The 17,760-nt window shown below is 46.6% G+C and overlaps 1 protein-coding gene across 6 annotated transcripts in view; it reads right to left on the bottom strand.

Annotated features, from left to right (window-relative positions):
* The window catches only part of Flnb (filamin B), a 133,087-nt gene that overhangs the window by 54,443 nt on the left and 60,884 nt on the right, over positions 1-17,760 (bottom strand). For all 6 annotated transcript variants that reach the window (XM_087585931.1, NM_001107288.2, XM_087585930.1 and 3 more), the window contains 13 exon segments: positions 14,561-14,679; positions 13,798-13,875; positions 12,160-12,322; positions 11,329-11,526; positions 7,855-7,992; positions 6,258-6,384; positions 4,716-4,852; positions 3,298-3,491; positions 2,515-2,628; positions 1,833-1,976; positions 1,474-1,597; positions 1,046-1,206; positions 88-178 (listed from right to left, as the gene is read on the bottom strand). In XM_087585931.1, the coding sequence (XP_087442057.1) occupies positions 88-178; positions 1,046-1,206; positions 1,474-1,597; positions 1,833-1,976; positions 2,515-2,628; positions 3,298-3,491; positions 4,716-4,852; positions 6,258-6,384; positions 7,855-7,992; positions 11,329-11,526; positions 12,160-12,322; positions 13,798-13,875; positions 14,561-14,679 (1,788 nt within the window).

The raw sequence follows: 17,760 nt of genomic DNA on the forward strand, positions 1-17,760 counted from the left end.
AATAAGCCACTCTAGGTCTAGACAGAACACACGCGGTGCCACTGACTGCAGAAAAGGTCGAGGCAGCCTTACCCGCCACCACCTTACCTGCTTTACTCAACCCAGGGCCTTCCGCCTTCACCTTGCTGGCGTCATGGGAAGGGTCAACTTTGACTCTGAAAGGGCTGGCAGGGATTTCCTGAAGCAAAGACATGTCTCAGAAGGATGGTTCCTAGAGCACTGTCAGAGTTTACCCTTCTGCCCAAACCCAAAGGACAAGTGTTTTAGGAAGTGATAAGAAACTTCCATGATTGTGGGCAAGGCTGCACACACAGGTGCAGATCTGGAACCCCAACAGCACAAGTACCCTCATGTCTTGACACCAGATGTTTGCGGACAAAGGATACAAAAAGTACCACTTAGAATAAAGTAAAAAAATGACAATATGCAGGGTTAGGAGGTGGGAAATGACCTCCGGGCATGGTGGTAGGGTGAGGAGTCAAGATTTCAAGGAAGTAATAACAATGAGATGGGCGGTAATCGTTCACACAGAATTTACAGGCCATCAGAATGAAAGCAGATTAAGTTAACTAGGTCATGCCAACTTAGGATCATTAACTTGAGGCACAGACTGCTCTCTGCTGAGCTTCCTGATTTTTAGACAGTTAAATTCGATCATTAGAATTTCAAAACGCCTGGTTTTCAGAGTACTCCTCACAGGGCTACCATTAAACACAGCTGATGCTTCGAAAAGCTCTTGCTATAAAAGTTTAAGGGCAGAGACCAGAGTTACTGCTAAGAGGTCAAAGTGAAGTGCATCTAGAAGTTGCCTAACTTTTCAATCAAACCCTTAGTAAATGAACGCTTTTAACGAGTCAGCTGCAGCCTAGAGAAAAGAGTGAAAACTCAGCTTAGCACCCCCGCCCCCAACCCCTTTTGGTTTTAAGAAAACAGAGAAACAGTTCTCAGTTCTCAGCACTTTTCTCAGTTGCTGAACAAACAACAATCCAAAAAGGAGGGATGCATAAGGCTCACTCCACTCTGTCGCTTGTAGGCCCCAACATACCTCCGATGCGAAGAGAACCTTGATAGTATATCGCCCAGGGGCAGGAGGCACGTATTTGACTGTGAACGTGTCGTTGGCATTGTGAATAATGTCGAAATCGACGTCTTCCTCATCATCACTTAACACTCGGGCATCACACTTGATACCAACACTGACATCACCTGGAACAGACCGTCTTATTAGGACCAGATCGCAAGCAAGGGCACGTCTTGCATAGTCACTTCCTGCTTGGGCTGGCACACAGCAAGGGCAACCCCAGAAAGGAGAAGTAGCAAATCAGCGTTTTGGAAAAGGTCGCACAGAGGATTGGCTAACACATCGCCAAGGAGCCAACACAGCTCATTAGGAGAGTTCTCTGCCCTCCGATGCTGTAAGAATGCTCTTCTGAGAGGAGCGACAATCACTGGGGTGGATAAACCCAAGCTCACCTTCCCCAGCCTCCGTGCAATCCACTGTGAAGTGAGTAGGCTCGTTTGCCTTCAGACCACTCCTCTCCACGCCCGGTCCAAACACTTTGACCTTTTGGGGATGGCTACCTTGTCCAATGTTGACCTAGGAAAGACATGAACCCAGAAAAATACATCTATGTCGAAACTAGGATCCAGCATAAGACTAGAAATGGCCGTTTTGTAAGTCTACAGAGTATTCTGTCCTTTAGGACAAGTCTCTTTTCAAGGCCTACCCAGAATGGTTTTCTTCTATACATCTGCCTTGGTCATCAATACACAATGTGCAGACTCAACACACAGCCAGGGTTTCTCGTATGACCAGGATGACCACAACTTACCCTGTAGGGGCTGTGTGGTATGTTCACCCCTCCCCAGACCACAGCTATGGTGTGCTTGATAGCTTTGACCGGGGTATAGGAGCAGACATAGGTGCCATCCATCCGGCTTTTCATCTGGATGTCAATGGGCTGGCCTTCCCCATCCTGCAAAAGAACCAGAGCATGGACCAAAGCACTCCTCGAAGTGTCTCCGCTGAAAGGGGGTCACTGAGGCTTCTACGGATGGCCAAGATACCACCAATTTGTCTTAGAAAACCATACGGCGATTACAGTGTGCTATGCGCTCTCACAACAAATAAAACCAAACCGTCCCCCCAACGCGACAGGCATCACCAGCTTACTTAGGATGATCTCGGTGTCTTTCCTTGGGCCTCCTAATTACCGGGGATCATGTCCATGCTGTGCCCAATTTCATTTACTCACTTATAATTACTAAGAATAAACGCTATCTTCTCTCCCGCTTAAAGCCAGCGCCACTTAGCACTTCATTTCAATCCCAGAGTTGAAGTCCTTCGGCTCATTTTAACTAAATCAGATACACGATAATCTAAATTTTTACTGTCTGTGGGATACTATTACTGCTCCCGGTGTGCGGGAGAGAGCGGAGGACCAGACACACTGAGCACCTCACGTTATACCTCTGACCTGACAAGGGCAAGCGGCCCCAGGCCCAGATACTTACCTGAGCCAGTATCTTTAAGGGAGCGTTCCCGGCATCCTTAGGATCTACGATGAACTCAGCTGGGTTGTTGATAGTACAACCAGTTTTCTCCAGACCTGGCCCATATGCTTGGACCTGAGGCAAAAACCGAATAATGATTTGTTTTTCTGAGTTAAAGAATGGGCTGGAAGGGAGGGTGTACAAAATGCCTGGCCCTTAGTTAAGGATGGAAGTCGGAAGTAAAATCGCAAAGTAGGCTGAAACTTAAATAAAAATAAACACCACTGGGGTTGGGGATTTGGCTCAGTGGTAGAGCGCTTGCCTAGCAACCGCAAGGCCCTGGGTTCGGTCCCCAGCTCCGAAAAAAAAATAAATAAATAAATACCACTACTAGCTGTCCTTGAAGAAGAAAACACTCTAAAACAAAACCCAAACTAACCCAGCTACCTGCTGTACTCTGAAATGACAGAAAGAATTTCTAGTTTCTGGCAGATCTTTAGATGTGCCTGAATGCAAGGCTCCCACTTCGAGGGACTGAAGGTTGCAGCCACCACAGGTCAAAGAAAGTGCCACAAGTTGGCCATTGACGGTAGTCTATAGGTAGCTATAAAAGGTGGCAAGATGAGCCTCTTCCACAGGACAGGCATGTCCTTTAACCATCCCAGAAGCTCTGGGAGAGATGCTCTCACTCCTGGTCCATAGAGGAAAATGCCGAGACTCAGAGAGTTACACGACTCTCCCAACATCTAACCCATTCCTGTCTGCCACAGGGGAGACAGGGATAAGAGAAGAGAGTGCTCTCACTAGATCTGGGTTGTAGTCTCCTGTGGCAGGATGGATGAAAGCCATGTATGGGCTGTCCCTGATGTCTTCGTCGTCGCACATGATGTGAACGGCATATTCTCCAGGTTCCTTGGGCCAGTATTTGACGTCACATGAGCCATCGTTCTGATCGTCATACTCGATTTTTGCCTGGGAAGGACCTTCGATGGCAAAACCTGGGGGACAAGGCGGAAGGGCCTTCCTGGTTACACATGGTGAGAATTATCTAACCTAGGTTACTACCATCGGTTCTCTGCCTCCTGGAAAGCAAGTAGTGAGTAGAAAACTGAAATCCAGTGTGTCTCTTCCAAAAAACCAAGGTCACTGGTTCTTAACTAGAGGCGGATATTTCTGGTTTTCAGATGACAGAAGAGTCAGAAGGCGGTGCACACGGGGCAGGGGTATACAAGGACCAGAAAAACCCTTCTATTGGATATACAGCAACATATCCAGAAGCCTTAAACAAGTACTCCTTTGTCTAAACCCATTTCTGAGTTTTTATCTGAGTAAATTAAGTGAGGTTATACACTCAGCACTGTTCATATAACAAGATCTTGGATATGACTAGCAAGCCTAAGAATAGACTGAAACATAACAAAATCCCACAGCTACCCCCACTCCTCTGGGGCATAAAGGTATAAAGCTATGAGTGTGTACAGGAAAGGGGCCTAAGAGAAGACTAAAAGGTTAATTACTTCCTTAAACTACAAGCGTGCTCCAAAGTGACTAATCTTCCTACTGGTGGAAAGTATATATAATTCCTACTATTTTTCCCTCTTTTGCTTGTTGCTATAACTAAATGGGTGTCATTAAATATAGCTCCCTGGCCAAATTCAGCTCACTGCCTATTCCTCTAGAGAGAGTTTTACAGGAAAGTAGGCATACCCATTTATTTGTGTGTTTAATAACTGCTTCTAAGCCACAATGGCAATCACATAATTGTGACAGAGATCATGTCACAGCCAAGGAAAAGAGACTGGGTATGTGGCCCTTTCTAGAAAAAGCTTGACTTCTAATCTGTAACGATCACACATTTTGTCAGGCAACCACTTAAAATATATTCAGCTTCGTGCCAAATAATATATTTGCTTTTTCAAATTTCAGCTAGCTGTACCGAGGCACCTATTTAATTTAAGTGTAAGTTACCAGTGTTTACCAGTGTGATATTGTATGCGCTGTTTAGCAAACCACTGCCCCATTCCCAGGGAACTGGTGAATAAATAAATAATCAAATGCCACAGGCATTGGACAACTGAAAGCAAGAAGGAAAAAGAAGACCTAGAACGATACAGCATCCAGAGGAGGTCTTGGGTAGCTGGGAGGCCACGTGAAGCTAACACTAGGCCCACCTCATGACTCTTAGCCTTAAAGAAGCTGTGGGGACAGCTGCCTCTACTTACCCAGAGTCCCGACCTCAGAACCAATGGATTCCACCACAAAGTCTGCTGACCGACCAACAATGCCACCGTGGAGTCCAGGGCCCCATGCACGGACTTTCTGCATGCCTGCCTCAGGGCCAACTTGAACTTCAAAGGGGCTAGAAGGAAGGAACAGAAGAGGATCATAGAAGGGGTTCGAGATAACCATGAACTCTTAACATAATTCTTTCCATTTGCCTGCTCTTTTGCAGAGGCTGAAACTCTAGGCAAGTAAGTTTCTTCCCCCACACTGGTCACCCCCACAGCCATTGTTATGTCAACAATATAATGTAATATGGTTGCTTCAGGGGCTGGGGGTAACTGGGCTGTCACTCAAGCAACACACTACTTGCTCTGGTTAGCTCATTAGTGAGTGACCTTTGGTAGGCAGGGCCCTCTAGAGCGGGAGCCTTAAAGGTAAGAATGTCCACGTTTCTCTTTCTCCTACCTATGCTATCACCAGAAAAGTCGTTTGAACAGGCTTCAGTTCATTCGTATGTGATCGAACATGCTTCAACTTTGGCAAGGGACGTTTTTAATAAGAGTGCTCAGACACTGAAAGCCTTATAAGAGGTCCCCCTTATCTTCTGTTTTATTTTCTTAAGTTTCAAATTTGGTCTACAGTGTGTGTATCGTTATGAGATTAATAGCAGACCGGTGCTTGGCCACGGTGCCTACGTTATTCTTTCCCCTTTATCTCATTACGTCATCTAACACCACAAGAAGGGGAAGTCCAGCACAATATGGTGTAGTTCATTAACTATGGTGCATATTCATGTAGCTTTCATTCTGCTGCTTCCTTGCTAGTGCTCCCAGTCTCTTATTGTGTGCATTTTATAAATTAAACTTTTTCATGGGTGTACAAGTCTGGGGGGGGGGTAACCCAGCACATGACGTTGTCTGGGGTTGGTTTCAGGCATATATTTATGGTTTTAGAAGGTAACTTTTATGGACAAGGGAGGGCTACTATAATGCTCAATTATTTCTCTAGACAAACAAAATGTATTCAACGTTTAAACTGCCCTCAGGAGAGCGTCAGAGCACAGGGGTCCAAAGAGGAAACTGCTATAGCCCCAGGCAACGCTGTGCCCAGGGATCCCTTGTCCCTGATGGCGATCCTGTGGATGGGTTTTTATGTGAACCATAGCCCGCTGTGCCCCTGTGGCACTCGTGAACAGAGGCATTCATTGAGCAGGAGAGCCTCGGCTTCTGTAAGGCTGTACAGACAGACACACAGCCCACTTGCTCTCCATTACACCTCTTTCTGGTTCCCCTGCCTCCCACAGGCACAAACCACCGGCATTTGATTTAAAGCAGGGCAGCTGAAACCACAGCGACTTTCTGTTGCTTTTGAGAGAAAGCCAAGTGTCTGTGCTGTGATGAAAAGGTGGGGAGGGGAGGGAGGGAGGCTTCAACAAAGCCGATCTCTCTTCCTTCTGGCAGCCTGGGAGGCAGTGGGCTCCTGTGAGCCTGTCACAGGCTGAACATACCTCTAGATGAGGCCCCTCTCCAACCCGGACTCACCTCTTTGGAATGTGGTGTCCCCCCCAAGTAACTGCAATGCTGTATTTCCCTGGTGTGCTGGGGTAGTACTCAAACGAGTAGACCCCATCCAGAAAGCCCTTCTGCTTGACCAGCTCCTCCAGGCCCTCTGTGGAAAGCAAGCAAGCACACAGCCTTTGCAGTATAATCCTTGGCTTACAAGGAGACTCCCCACAAAACACAGGCGACCTACAAAAGTTAAACTCTGAATGTGAGATCCCCCTCTAAAGCTGGGAGAGGTTTTTCCAAAACTCAAACCAGAGCCATTCTCAGCCTCCAAGAGAGAGAAATGGAAGACTTCCCAGCTAACTCCATGCAAAAAGCTCTCGGCTGGTGGAGGCTGAGGTTCCAGGCCAGATGGGTTGTTTACTGGGTCTCAGTATTCCCCCTCCCCCAGTCCCAACTGCCTTCCAGCCCCCACCTCACAGCCCCCTTGCTGCCCCACAAACACTGGAAAGGGAGGTCATCTTTATGATTACTTGTCTTGGACTAAGCACCTATGACTCTTTTCCTGCTAAGGCAGTACAACAAAGGAAGCCCTTATAAGCTACTTATGACAAGGCAGGATTTAGGTTCAATAGGCAATGTGGATCTATCCGGCAGAAACTTGTTTTATGTGGTGAGTCAAGAAAGGTCTCCAAGGTCAGAAGAGAACACCTCTTTGGCTCCTGTTGCCATAAGCTGAGCAGGGGTCGTGGACTGTGGGTGGATGGAGGGACAGCCGCAGAGCTACATGTACTCGGCTTTAGGTCTGGGCAGTCTAGAACCTTGGCTGTCCTAGGGGCAAATCCTTCTCCAAGGCTCTGAGCTCTGAGCTCACACAGGAACGTCCTGGACTGAGGCTAATGCCCATACAGAGGACAAGAGAAACACGGTGTAGGAAGCGCGGACCTCTACAAACTAAAGCCACCAAGTGCTGCTGGCACCAGCAGCTAGGCCTTCAGAGCTACCTCTCCGTTCCCTGGAAGTCCTGAGACAGGAGATGCTGACCTCATGACTGTTGCCTCCGTCCCAAAGGAGGGAGGAGGAACAGCCTACTGCAGAAACAACCCTCTGCCAACTACCTGCCAAGAAAACCATCCTGGGGCATTTTAGTCTCCTATGACCAGCGATCATGCTAATGTAGTGATTGACACAACATCATAGTCTGTAAAATGTATAGGGCACTGGAGAAAGCATTGCCTTTTAACATCGGGCTTGGATTCCAGGTCAGAACATCACCGTCCATGTGAATCTGTAAGAATCATCCACTTTATACACAGGTCTCCGAGAAGGGGGTGGGGGTGTTGTCTTTCTCCAAGTATTTCTCCAATTTCCTTATAGCACTGTTTCCTATCCCAGGGGTCTTAATATGTAAGGCTGTCAAACCACTCACTGGTCTTGCCTACCTATATCCAGGGCGGATGTTACTAAGTGATCATCGTTCCCTTCTCTAAAAGTACAGAGAGGTCTCATATGAGGTTTGCCACAGCTCACTGGGAGACACCAGTCAGGACCGACCATTGGCTGTTTACCAACATATCACGGCTGAAAAACTAGCTAAGGTTTATTTGAGATGAGGAAAAAAACGAGTGCTTACTAGGGCCCTTCACGGTTACAGCAAGCTCTCCGCTTCCAGCCGCCTTGGTGTCCACCTTAAAGTCTGCAGTCTCCCGGATCCGGACGCCTTTGGGCTGCAGGCCTCGGCCACTGGCCCTGCAAGCATTTGGGTTACAGGCTGCAAACAGAGTTTTGACATCAGTTCACCTTTTAATATTTTACAAAAAAAAAAAAAAAAAAGTTCAGGTAACTTGGGCTCACCCCCGCCAAGAAAATGTTTGCTTTGCACAAAGAGCACCCAGCAGTTGCCCAAGGCCAGGGGTCCTGCTCAGGAAGCACACACCAGCTAGCAAAGGAAGACACAGCATGACTTTGTCCCACTCGCTGCACAAGCTCTGTGCAAAAGTTATTTTAGCATCATCAGCGGGAGGGAGAGCAGAGAATCCACACTGTGCTGCTCCTGGTCCTGGGTTTTAGCCTTTTATGAGCAGACGGACATTAAGACTGATTGCTGAACACTATCCCGACCTCCCTGCAACCCTCCAAGGTCCAGGGACTGGGAAGTAGACTTTCTCAAGTCTACTTGAAAATGCAGCACTTGAAATATCCATCTGAGTTCCAAAGCCCGAGCCAGCAACTTTCTGAAGATCTGGACATGGCTGTTGTCGTGCATATGAACAGCCAGGCAAAATAAAAAAAAGGCCTAAAAACGTGCTCTCAGCCAAAGGTGGCTGTGACCAAGCTCTGGCATCCACAAAGGCAAGCATCAGCAGAAAAGTGCCATGCCTGACAGGATTTGTGCTCTCCTTTGAAAACCACAAGGACGAAAGTTAAGAACTCTGGTGATGGCTGGCATCCTCACTTGACAGAGCCGCTACTCTTCCAAGAGGGCTCGGGGAGGAGGCTCAGAAAGACAGATTCTTCCCAGAAACCCTTTGCCCGGCATAGTCAACTTTCTCCTTAAGTAGAAATGAGAGGTTGATGGGTGTCATGTCCTGTTGTCTATGCATTGGCTTTTCCTCTCCACTATGACATAGGACAGTCCATTATATGTAGGCTCCGAAAGTGGACGGAAGGAGGCTCATTAGGCACAACCTTCCTGTTGGTTATGTGGCAAACCATTAATCCCCAGAGGGGAACACAGACATCCTGGCAGTTAGAGATCATGTTGGATTGTTCGTGGAAGAACACGGTACGTGGTGGCACATAACAGCCGGTGACATTGGCTTTCCACTACACCTAAGTGTGTATGTGTGTGTTGAAGGTCTAAGGATGAAAGCCATGGTCCTGTACATGTCTACCACCCAGCCCTTTTTAAAGTTTGAGACAGGTTCTCACTAAGTTGTCATCATGTGGCCCAGGCAGGCTCTGAACTTGTCGGCCACCCAATAGCTGAGACTAGAGGCCTTTAACAGCAGGCCTGGATAAAGCTCCATCCAGTGTTAAATCACCACAACAGAGGGCGGTAAATAAAAATTAAAAATAAAGAAAAATGCTGACTGTGCCAGAATGAATAAGCCAATCCATGAATGAGATTACGAATCACTAGAATTAAGAAAGCCACCTCGAACCATCTCTTTCCTTATGTCAAAGGAATTTCGATTATGATTATCTAGGAGGAGGGTCATTTTTTCTTTATCAAAGGGAAAACAGTTGGTCACATGTGTAATAAGTCACAACAAAAATGACAAGAATTCCCTGGGGTGGGGGGGTTAAATGTGTCTTAAAATACACACAGACGTCCCCAGCTCCGAAAAAAAGAACCAAAAACACACAAAGACACTCATGGAAATACAGAGCATGCTCAACAGGCTTAATGTGGGGAAGGGAAAAAAAAAGGTAACTGCTCAGTTCCTACAAGCCCTCGGCCAACTCAAACACTCGGCCAACTCAGCTGAAGAGTTTGTGGCTTGTGCCAGACCCACCGCCATCCCTCAGCACCTTGCTCAGGCTGGGATCTGGCCATACAAGCTGTGACCACGAATGCCTGCACAGGAACTTCCTGAAGTCACACACAGAAGCAGCACAAAGAACTGGCAAAGATGCCCCACCCAACCAGCCCTTACCAAAGCAAGAGCCTCTGGCCCAGAGCTTGCAAATAGGAAGCCAGCAGCTTCAGAGTCCAGGCTGGCCCAGAGGCAGGATTCGGAAGGAGAAGTCAGGTCTGCAGGTGCAGAGGTGGAGGACAGAACAGGGAGAGGCAAGTACGGTTAGAAAAGGCAGCATAGTTGGAAAACATCAGTAACAACGGAAAAGAGCAGCAAGGTCTGGGGAAAGGGGGAGAGAGACCGAGCTCCTCTAGAGTCAGGGCAAACACATGCTCCTGGTTGCAGAGGGATTCGGCAGAGTAGTTACAGGCGCACTGAGGGAACTGTAGTTCTACTGACAGAGACCTACAATGCCAAAGCCCCTGTGACTGCATCTGCCAAATGGCGGTGGCAATCGTACCCAAAACACACAGACTTGGTTGGGCCAATACAGCTGGGCTGAGGGTCTGACAGGAAAGTGAGTAGACTACAGGGACCTGCTGCGGTCAAGCTTCTTCCTGGACACCAAATCCAGCCCACTTGAGTCCCTCTGCATATGGATGCAATATCACTTATCCAAAAGGGCGTGAACAAAAAGATTTTGCTATAATAAGGTTCTTAAAGGTGGTGGTCGTAGTGTGTGTGTGTGTGTGTGTGTGTGTGTGTGTGTGTCTGTGTGTCTGTGTGTCTGTGTGTGTGTGTTTTTTAATTAATGTGTGTGTTTACGCATCAGTCATGTGCCCAGGTGCCCACGGAAGCCAGAAGAGGGCATCAGAACCCCTGGAGCTAGGATTATAGGTGGAAGAGAGACACTGGTGTGGCTGCTGGAAACGGAATGTAGACCCTCTGGTCGCTCAGGAGGAGCTCTTCACCACAGAGCCTCCTCTCCAGCCCGTTTCAGATACACATTTAAAATTATTTGCGTGGACTTTATTAACTGACTTCTGTAATCTGAAAACATAAAACCTAAAATTATTTAGAACCATGTTAATGGAAAAAAAAATCTGGACTATGAAGTAATCTAGTTTGCAGATTGGGGATACTCTGTCTGTGGTACAGACTGGACTTAAAATGTTTCCTAAGGGCGCAAGCATTGAAAATGTGGGACATATTTGGAAGGGAAGTCAGGTCCTTGGAAGTGAGCTCTATAAAGGACTAGTGAGATCCTGGCCCCTCTCCATCTCTCCTTGGCGCCATGGCTTCCTTGCAGTAAGCAGGTCCTCTGTCACAGGTGCTCTTCCTAGATCACCACAGGCCCAAGAGAAACCGGGCCAAGTGATCACGGCTGTCTGTGAGTCATGTAATTTCGTCACCTATTAATGTGATCACTTCACATTATGTTTTGACACAGGGAGGGAAGCTGAGAAGCACTACCCGTGTTAGCACTAATATCCTAAAGATGAAGCACCACTTCCTGTTGAAGGGGCCCTGGCAGGAGGAGGACAGAGGTAGCCCAGGCCTGACTGTCACGCCTGGCCAATACTTACCTTCACCAATTTGTACACCAAAGGGGCTCTTGGGAATGGCGTCCCCAGCAAAGGAGACCTTGACCACATGGGGGCCAGGCTGCAGTGGCTTGTAGACACATCTATACACCTGATTGCCTCTGTCTTCTACCAGGAGCTCCACACTGTTCTTGCCCTGGGGATCCTCTACCTCAACGCCAATGTCACCCACACCAGCACCTGTGGAAAGAATGGTCGTTCCATGAGCGCCTCTTCCCCTCCCAAAAGCTTGCTGCCAACCAGTGCAAAGGGCAAACACAGGGGGTCACTTAGGCAAGGCTGTACCAACTGTCACCTATTTTTCTATTTAAAAAAAACAAACAAACAAAAAAACATGAAAATAAAGCTGCCAGGTGGTTACTCATGCTTTTAATCTCAGCATTCAATAGGCAAAGGCAGATGGATCTGAATTTGAGGCCAGCCTGGTCTATAGAGCGAGTTCCAGGGCAGCCAGAGCTACACAGAGAGAAAGCCTGTCTCAAAAACAAAAACAAAAACAAAAACAAAACAAAACAAAAAAAAAACCACAAAGAAAAGAAAGCTAAGAAATAGATAGGACTCATCTTGTTCATTTGTGCTGCCCACCTCCCCCAGTCTTCCATAAAACATGGTCTAGCATGTGACCGGTAAAATTTAGTGCTGACTGAAATTTGTACAACAACTTATTACTTCTCAATCAGAGACAAAGTGAAGATATGTAAAAATACAACTAACTCATGAGAAAAAGTTGTCCCGTCAATTTAAAACACAGAGCGTTTGGATCAGACCCCGCAAGACCATCAAAGGTCAAAGCCTGGACGAGTGATACATTACCAGCTGTGTAGATGTCAAAGTAGGTGGGCTTATTGGCAATGTTCCCTGTAGTTTCCAACCCTGGGCCTTTAGCAGTGACTTTGCTGGCATCTCCTTGGGCTTTGTCAACGTTCACTTCAAATGGGCTCTTGGAAATGTGCTGTCCTGCAAACAGGACTATGACCTACAAGTGACAAAAGAGAGGTGGCAGCTTCTCCCTGGCTAGCAAGAATCCTATCCAACCTTCTTTCACCTTCCTGAGGACTGGACACCCAAAGGTGGATGGCCAGAACTCAATCCCTACCTGGACCCATTGGGCATATGGCAATACTCATGATATCCTGGTCCGAAAATGCTTCCAGCAGATGCACTTGGTGTGGGCACCCCCTTCCTCCCAGCTATGTTCTAACCCAGGTCTCTGGGTTCCCCAGCCTCCAGTTCCAGGCTATCCAGACAGTGTCAGACATGGGATCCCTCTTGTAGCATAGCCTCAAGTTAGACCAGTCATTGGTTGGGCACTCCCCCAAATCCTGTGCCACTATTATCCCAGCACATCTTATAGGGCGTCTGGCCCTTCTAACAGAAAATAAACAACCATTTATACTTAGATCTCTAGACACGGGGCTCCTTTAGTAATACAGAGAGGGTCACTGCACTCTCAGAATAAAGTGCATTGTCCCAAGATTTCAAAAATAAAGTCAGATTTTTCATGGACTAAGATCATTTCCTAATAAATGTGTCTGAGACAGAATATAATGACTTCTGTCTAAAGTTTTAGGAAAACTTTCTCATTCTGGGATATTTTAAGAGCGGTGGATTGGGTTTCCTATGAATTCATTAATTATTAATGAATTAGATTTAATTTTTTTTAATTTCATTTTTCTAGATTCATGGAGTTCTAGAGTAAGAAGAATCCTGGTGAATTCACAAAAGCACAGGCAGAAAAGCAGAACCTATCTGAAAGTCATGCCATAGGAGGATTGGTTTTTTTTGTTTTTTTGTGGCAAAGACTCGCTTTCAATGGAAGACACATTCCTAGGTTACCCATTTGCTGTAGCCCAGGCTCTTAGCTCTTGTCCTATGCAACCAGGCTGGAATGGTCTCAAATGGGGCTTGATATGATACTGAGATGAAGGGCCCGGAAGCTGGATCCCTGACATTCCCCAGAAGCTGCGTCTATTCCTTGCTGCTGTTAATGGGCTGAACTTGTGTGTCCTCTGGGCTCAAAGACCAGTACACTCTCTAGCCTATCACAAAGCAGAATGAGTAAGAAAGCATTCAGGACAGAGGCCACAGTTTATCCACTATGGTATCCATACAACAGACAGACAGCTTCACTCTTTAGGTACCCATGTGGAACTAGGGAGAGGAAATCAGGACATCACAAATGACTCCCCTGGGGAATATAAACAATGGGGATGTGCTTTCTAATGTCAAGTCTGATTTATAGAGATCCTACCTTTTCCCCCAAATGAGATCGCATAATCTTAACTTTAATCACTTATGGCTTTTGCCAAGGATACTAGGGATCCTGCATTCCACACCCAGCACTGTACAAACTGCCAACAAGACCTTTCCTCTTCCTAAGATTGTTGTTTAACAGGTAACAATACAAGCCCAAGGAGCAGACCATGCCAGGGCCGTGGCGCCTTATCTTACTTTGTGAAGCCCGGTGACTTTGGGCAGATACTCCACAGAGTATGTCTTGTTCTTATCACTGTCTGGGGTCACACGAGCCTAGAAGAGAAGATGATTATCAGTTAGAGAAAGTGAAAGGTGTAAGAATGAAGCAGATTCACTTGAACCTTAATGGTTTGGTGATTGTTACAAGTGTAGAAGATGTCAGACTTGGGGCTGGAGAGATGGCTCAGTGGTTAAGAACACTGACTGCTCTTCCAGAGGTCCTGAGTTCAATTCCCAGCAACCACATGGCGGCTCGCAACCATCTGTAATGAGATCTGATGCCCTCTTCTGGTGTGTCTGTAGACAACTACAGTGTACTAATAAATAATAAATAAATACATCTTAAAAAATGAAAAGAAAAAGCTGCCAGACTTGGTCTTAATGAAGAAAAATAAAACAAGAAGTGGGCAGAGACCCTGCTCCACAGGAAGCTAGACAATATGTTGGTGTATTTAGAAGTTCAGATCATGCCTTGATCAAGATCAAAGACCCAGCGATGGTCAGCAGAGGAAAATCAGGACGCCCCAATTAACAAGTCCTGTGTCTCATGCCAACTCATTTTCTTTATCAAACACTGTGTTTGTGTTAATCACTGACTACTGCGCTCAGGCATAGCTCTGAGGCGAACTGCTTTAGCCACTGCAAGCCTCGAGGTCCTTGGCTGAGTGATGTGAGGGTCTGAAGAAGCGGTGACTGATCGATCCAGTGACTCCAGACGGAGGTGGCATCTCCGGCGTACCTCTTCCTTGTTTCCTTCTGGGTCCTCAACAAACACCATCACATCCCCTTGTCCAGCGCTGATGGTATCTACCGTGAATTTGGCTGGCTGCTTCACCATGTTTCCAGTGGACTCGATTCCTGTCATGAGTTAGCACAGTAAATTTTGAATCGGGCCATGCCTGTCACCTAACAAACTGAAAGATGGGACCCAATCTTATTAATCCCGCGTGGGAGATGAGAACAAACTGTCGTGGTAAGAATAATCAGATCAGTTCAAACTCTTTAATTTTCTTCATGTTATCTATGCAATATCCAAAATGAATTAAAATATTCAAGAGTTTCAGGTAGTGGTCCACGTAACAGCGCAAACACACATTGGTGGTAGCTAGCAGCAGGGTCTGACTTTGCAAGGAAATGTGCAGAAGGAAGTTGCAAATTTCTTTGGACAACACTGCATACACTTAAAAAAAAAAGTATTCCCCTATTATTTGCAATTAACTTTTAGTTTTTAAGATGGTTAAACAATAGGGAGACTCAAAGACAAATACCCCATATTCTCATATGTGGAATCTAGACAAATAAATATGAAAAGCAGATATAAGACTGTGGGAAAAGGAGTATTCAGAAAGGGACAAGAGAGTAATGGGGCAGAGCAAGTTTCACTGGGTGGTCTCTTTAATATGTAGAACCTAGGTATCATCAAAAAATCAGGTGAGGAGCTGGAGAGACGGCTCAGCTCTTCTGTGTATGTACTACTGTTGCAAAGGACCTGGGTTCTAGTCCCAGCACCTTCATGCTGGTGAACAACCATTTATAACTCCAGTCCCGAAAGATTAGAAGACCACCTCTTCTGACTTCCTCAGGCACCAGGATTTGGGGGAAGACACCAGTGGACACGGGGGAGAAAGGGAAGTACAAATGGGAGAGGGGGTAGTATGAACAAAGAATGATGATTTCCATGTATGAAGACGACACATGAGGGAGGGAGGGAGAAGCATGCTGGGCCAGAAGCTTGACTGGTAGATTGCTTACACAAAGCTACAGGCCAGATCCCCAGTACCACCAGGGTACACAGCAAGTCTGACACCAGGCTACGTGAGACCCTAGAAGAAGAGGGGTAGGGTGGGGTGGTGGTGATAAACCTACTACGCTGTATACTTGCTGAAGAAATTAATTTTTAAAAAGGTAATTGAGCTAATTAGAGAGAGCCCCCCCCCCGCCCCGTACAGGCAGGTGTTAAGAAATGATATTCTCTCATCAGAATACCTGAAAAAGAGCTGCTCACCCATGTTAATTCTGGCAGCATTCAAAATACCTAAGAAACAGATTCTGCCTAGGAGCCCACTCACAGACAGAAACAAAAACAATGTGGTATATATAGTCATAGTGGAATTATATTCAGTTATAAAGAAAAATAAAATCCAACTATTTGGCGTTAAAAAGAACAGATGAGGAGAACATCACGTAGATCAAAATAAACCAGAAGCAGAAAGGTTAAGTACTGTGTGTTCTTTCTCAGATGTGGGAGTTAGAAAGTCAACCTGAATGTAGAAACTACTTACTTGGGATTAGGAAGGTGGGGCTGGTTGGACAAAAAGAGCTAGGTTGGGTTTGAACGATGTAAAATTCAGACACACAAGTAATCTTACCCTGAACCTACTAAAACACTCAATCACTGTTAAAAATGTAACAATGGACCGGAGAGATGGTTCCATGGTTAAGAGCACTTCCTGTTCTACAGGGCCTGATTTCAGTGCCCCCAGCACCCACATGAGATGGTTCCCAACCTTCTATAGCTCAGGCTCCAAGGGACCCAAAATGTCCTCTTCTGGCCTCTGCAGGCACCAGCACTCATGTGCACACGCCCACAGAAGGACAGGAATAAAAACACAAGAAATCAACTATTACGCTGAGCGTGCAAAGCGCTCACCCAGCTCCCTCCAGGGTAACAATGGTGGCAAAGGGACGATACTTATCATGACCAGAGTTCTAAAAATGATATGGTGAAGACACAGAGCATTTCATAACCACAAGGACCCCTCCTATTGCCCTTTCAGGAGTCCCACCCGCTTCCCTTCTTCCCCACCCTCTTCTTATCCCTGACAACCACTAATCTGTTCTCCGTCTCTGTAATTTTACCATTTCAAGAATGTTTCGTAAGTGGAATCATGTATTATGCAACCTTATGGTACTGGTCCTTCTCACTGAGAATCCCGTCCACTCACTCAGGCTGCTGCTGCTTTTTCGCCGGTGAGAAATGTCCTATGCTATGCGACTGTTTGCCCCCGGCTCTCCAACCGAGGGATGTCTGGGTTATATCTAGCTGTCTTAGCATTTCCAAAGCTGCTACATTCAGATATAGGTTTTGTGAGAATTTATGTCAAGCGTGACGTTTTAATGTCTGTATCTTCCTCCTAACATGATTTCTCACACGGAGTCCCTAAAATGCCCTGTGATGTCCAAGTGGTCCCGATGTGAGAATGACCAGTGCGTGACACATGGTTCCTAAGTTTCCTGGAATTTCCTGGGTTGATAAGCTTTTGGTGGGGAATCTCAGTTAGGACCTGTCACCAGCAGAAAGCCAGGCTGGAGAATCTAGAAGCTTCTGCGTTCTTCCAGGAGTGTGGCCCATCCCAACTCTCAGGACCCTTGAACCTTGGGATATAGAGTACTTTTCGTCCTGGAATAGGACACTTGGTTACTTCCTGAGCTCGAGTTACTAGCTAGCCTAAGCAGGTCATGGCAACCTCTGATTTGGAGCCCGGTAAGATGGAAATTGTAGATAGCCCCAGACCCACTGCTTGAACCAGTGTCTAGTGCGGATTATAGAGACTGAGGCTTTGACCTGCAGATACTCAGCAAGTGCCAGGCAGACAGCTGTGGGATGAACCGATCGAGTGTGAGCCGTTCAGGGGCCATTCACAGAGACCGGGAAAGGCCATCTCAGTGGGAAAACCTTCTGAACTTGGTGGGCAGAAGGGGACCAGCAGCTGTGGCTGAGATAGACCGGTGCCAGCCAATGAGAGCGACTGCTGGTACGCACAAGATTTACACGTTTACTGGTAGGTTTTACCATTGCTGTTGTGTGAAATTGGGAACATGGGTTCTTTAATGTAAATTAGAATGACACAGAACGTCTGGACCACTTTACATCAGCAACGTGGGGGTCCAGGAAAGGTTTCTCCATATACAAATATAGGCACACACAAACAGATATAT

Source organism: Rattus norvegicus, chromosome 15 (genome assembly GCF_021556685.1).
Source record: "Rattus norvegicus strain SHRSP/BbbUtx chromosome 15, alternate assembly SHRSP_T2T, whole genome shotgun sequence".
Classification (NCBI taxonomy): domain Eukaryota; kingdom Metazoa; phylum Chordata; class Mammalia; order Rodentia; family Muridae; genus Rattus; species Rattus norvegicus.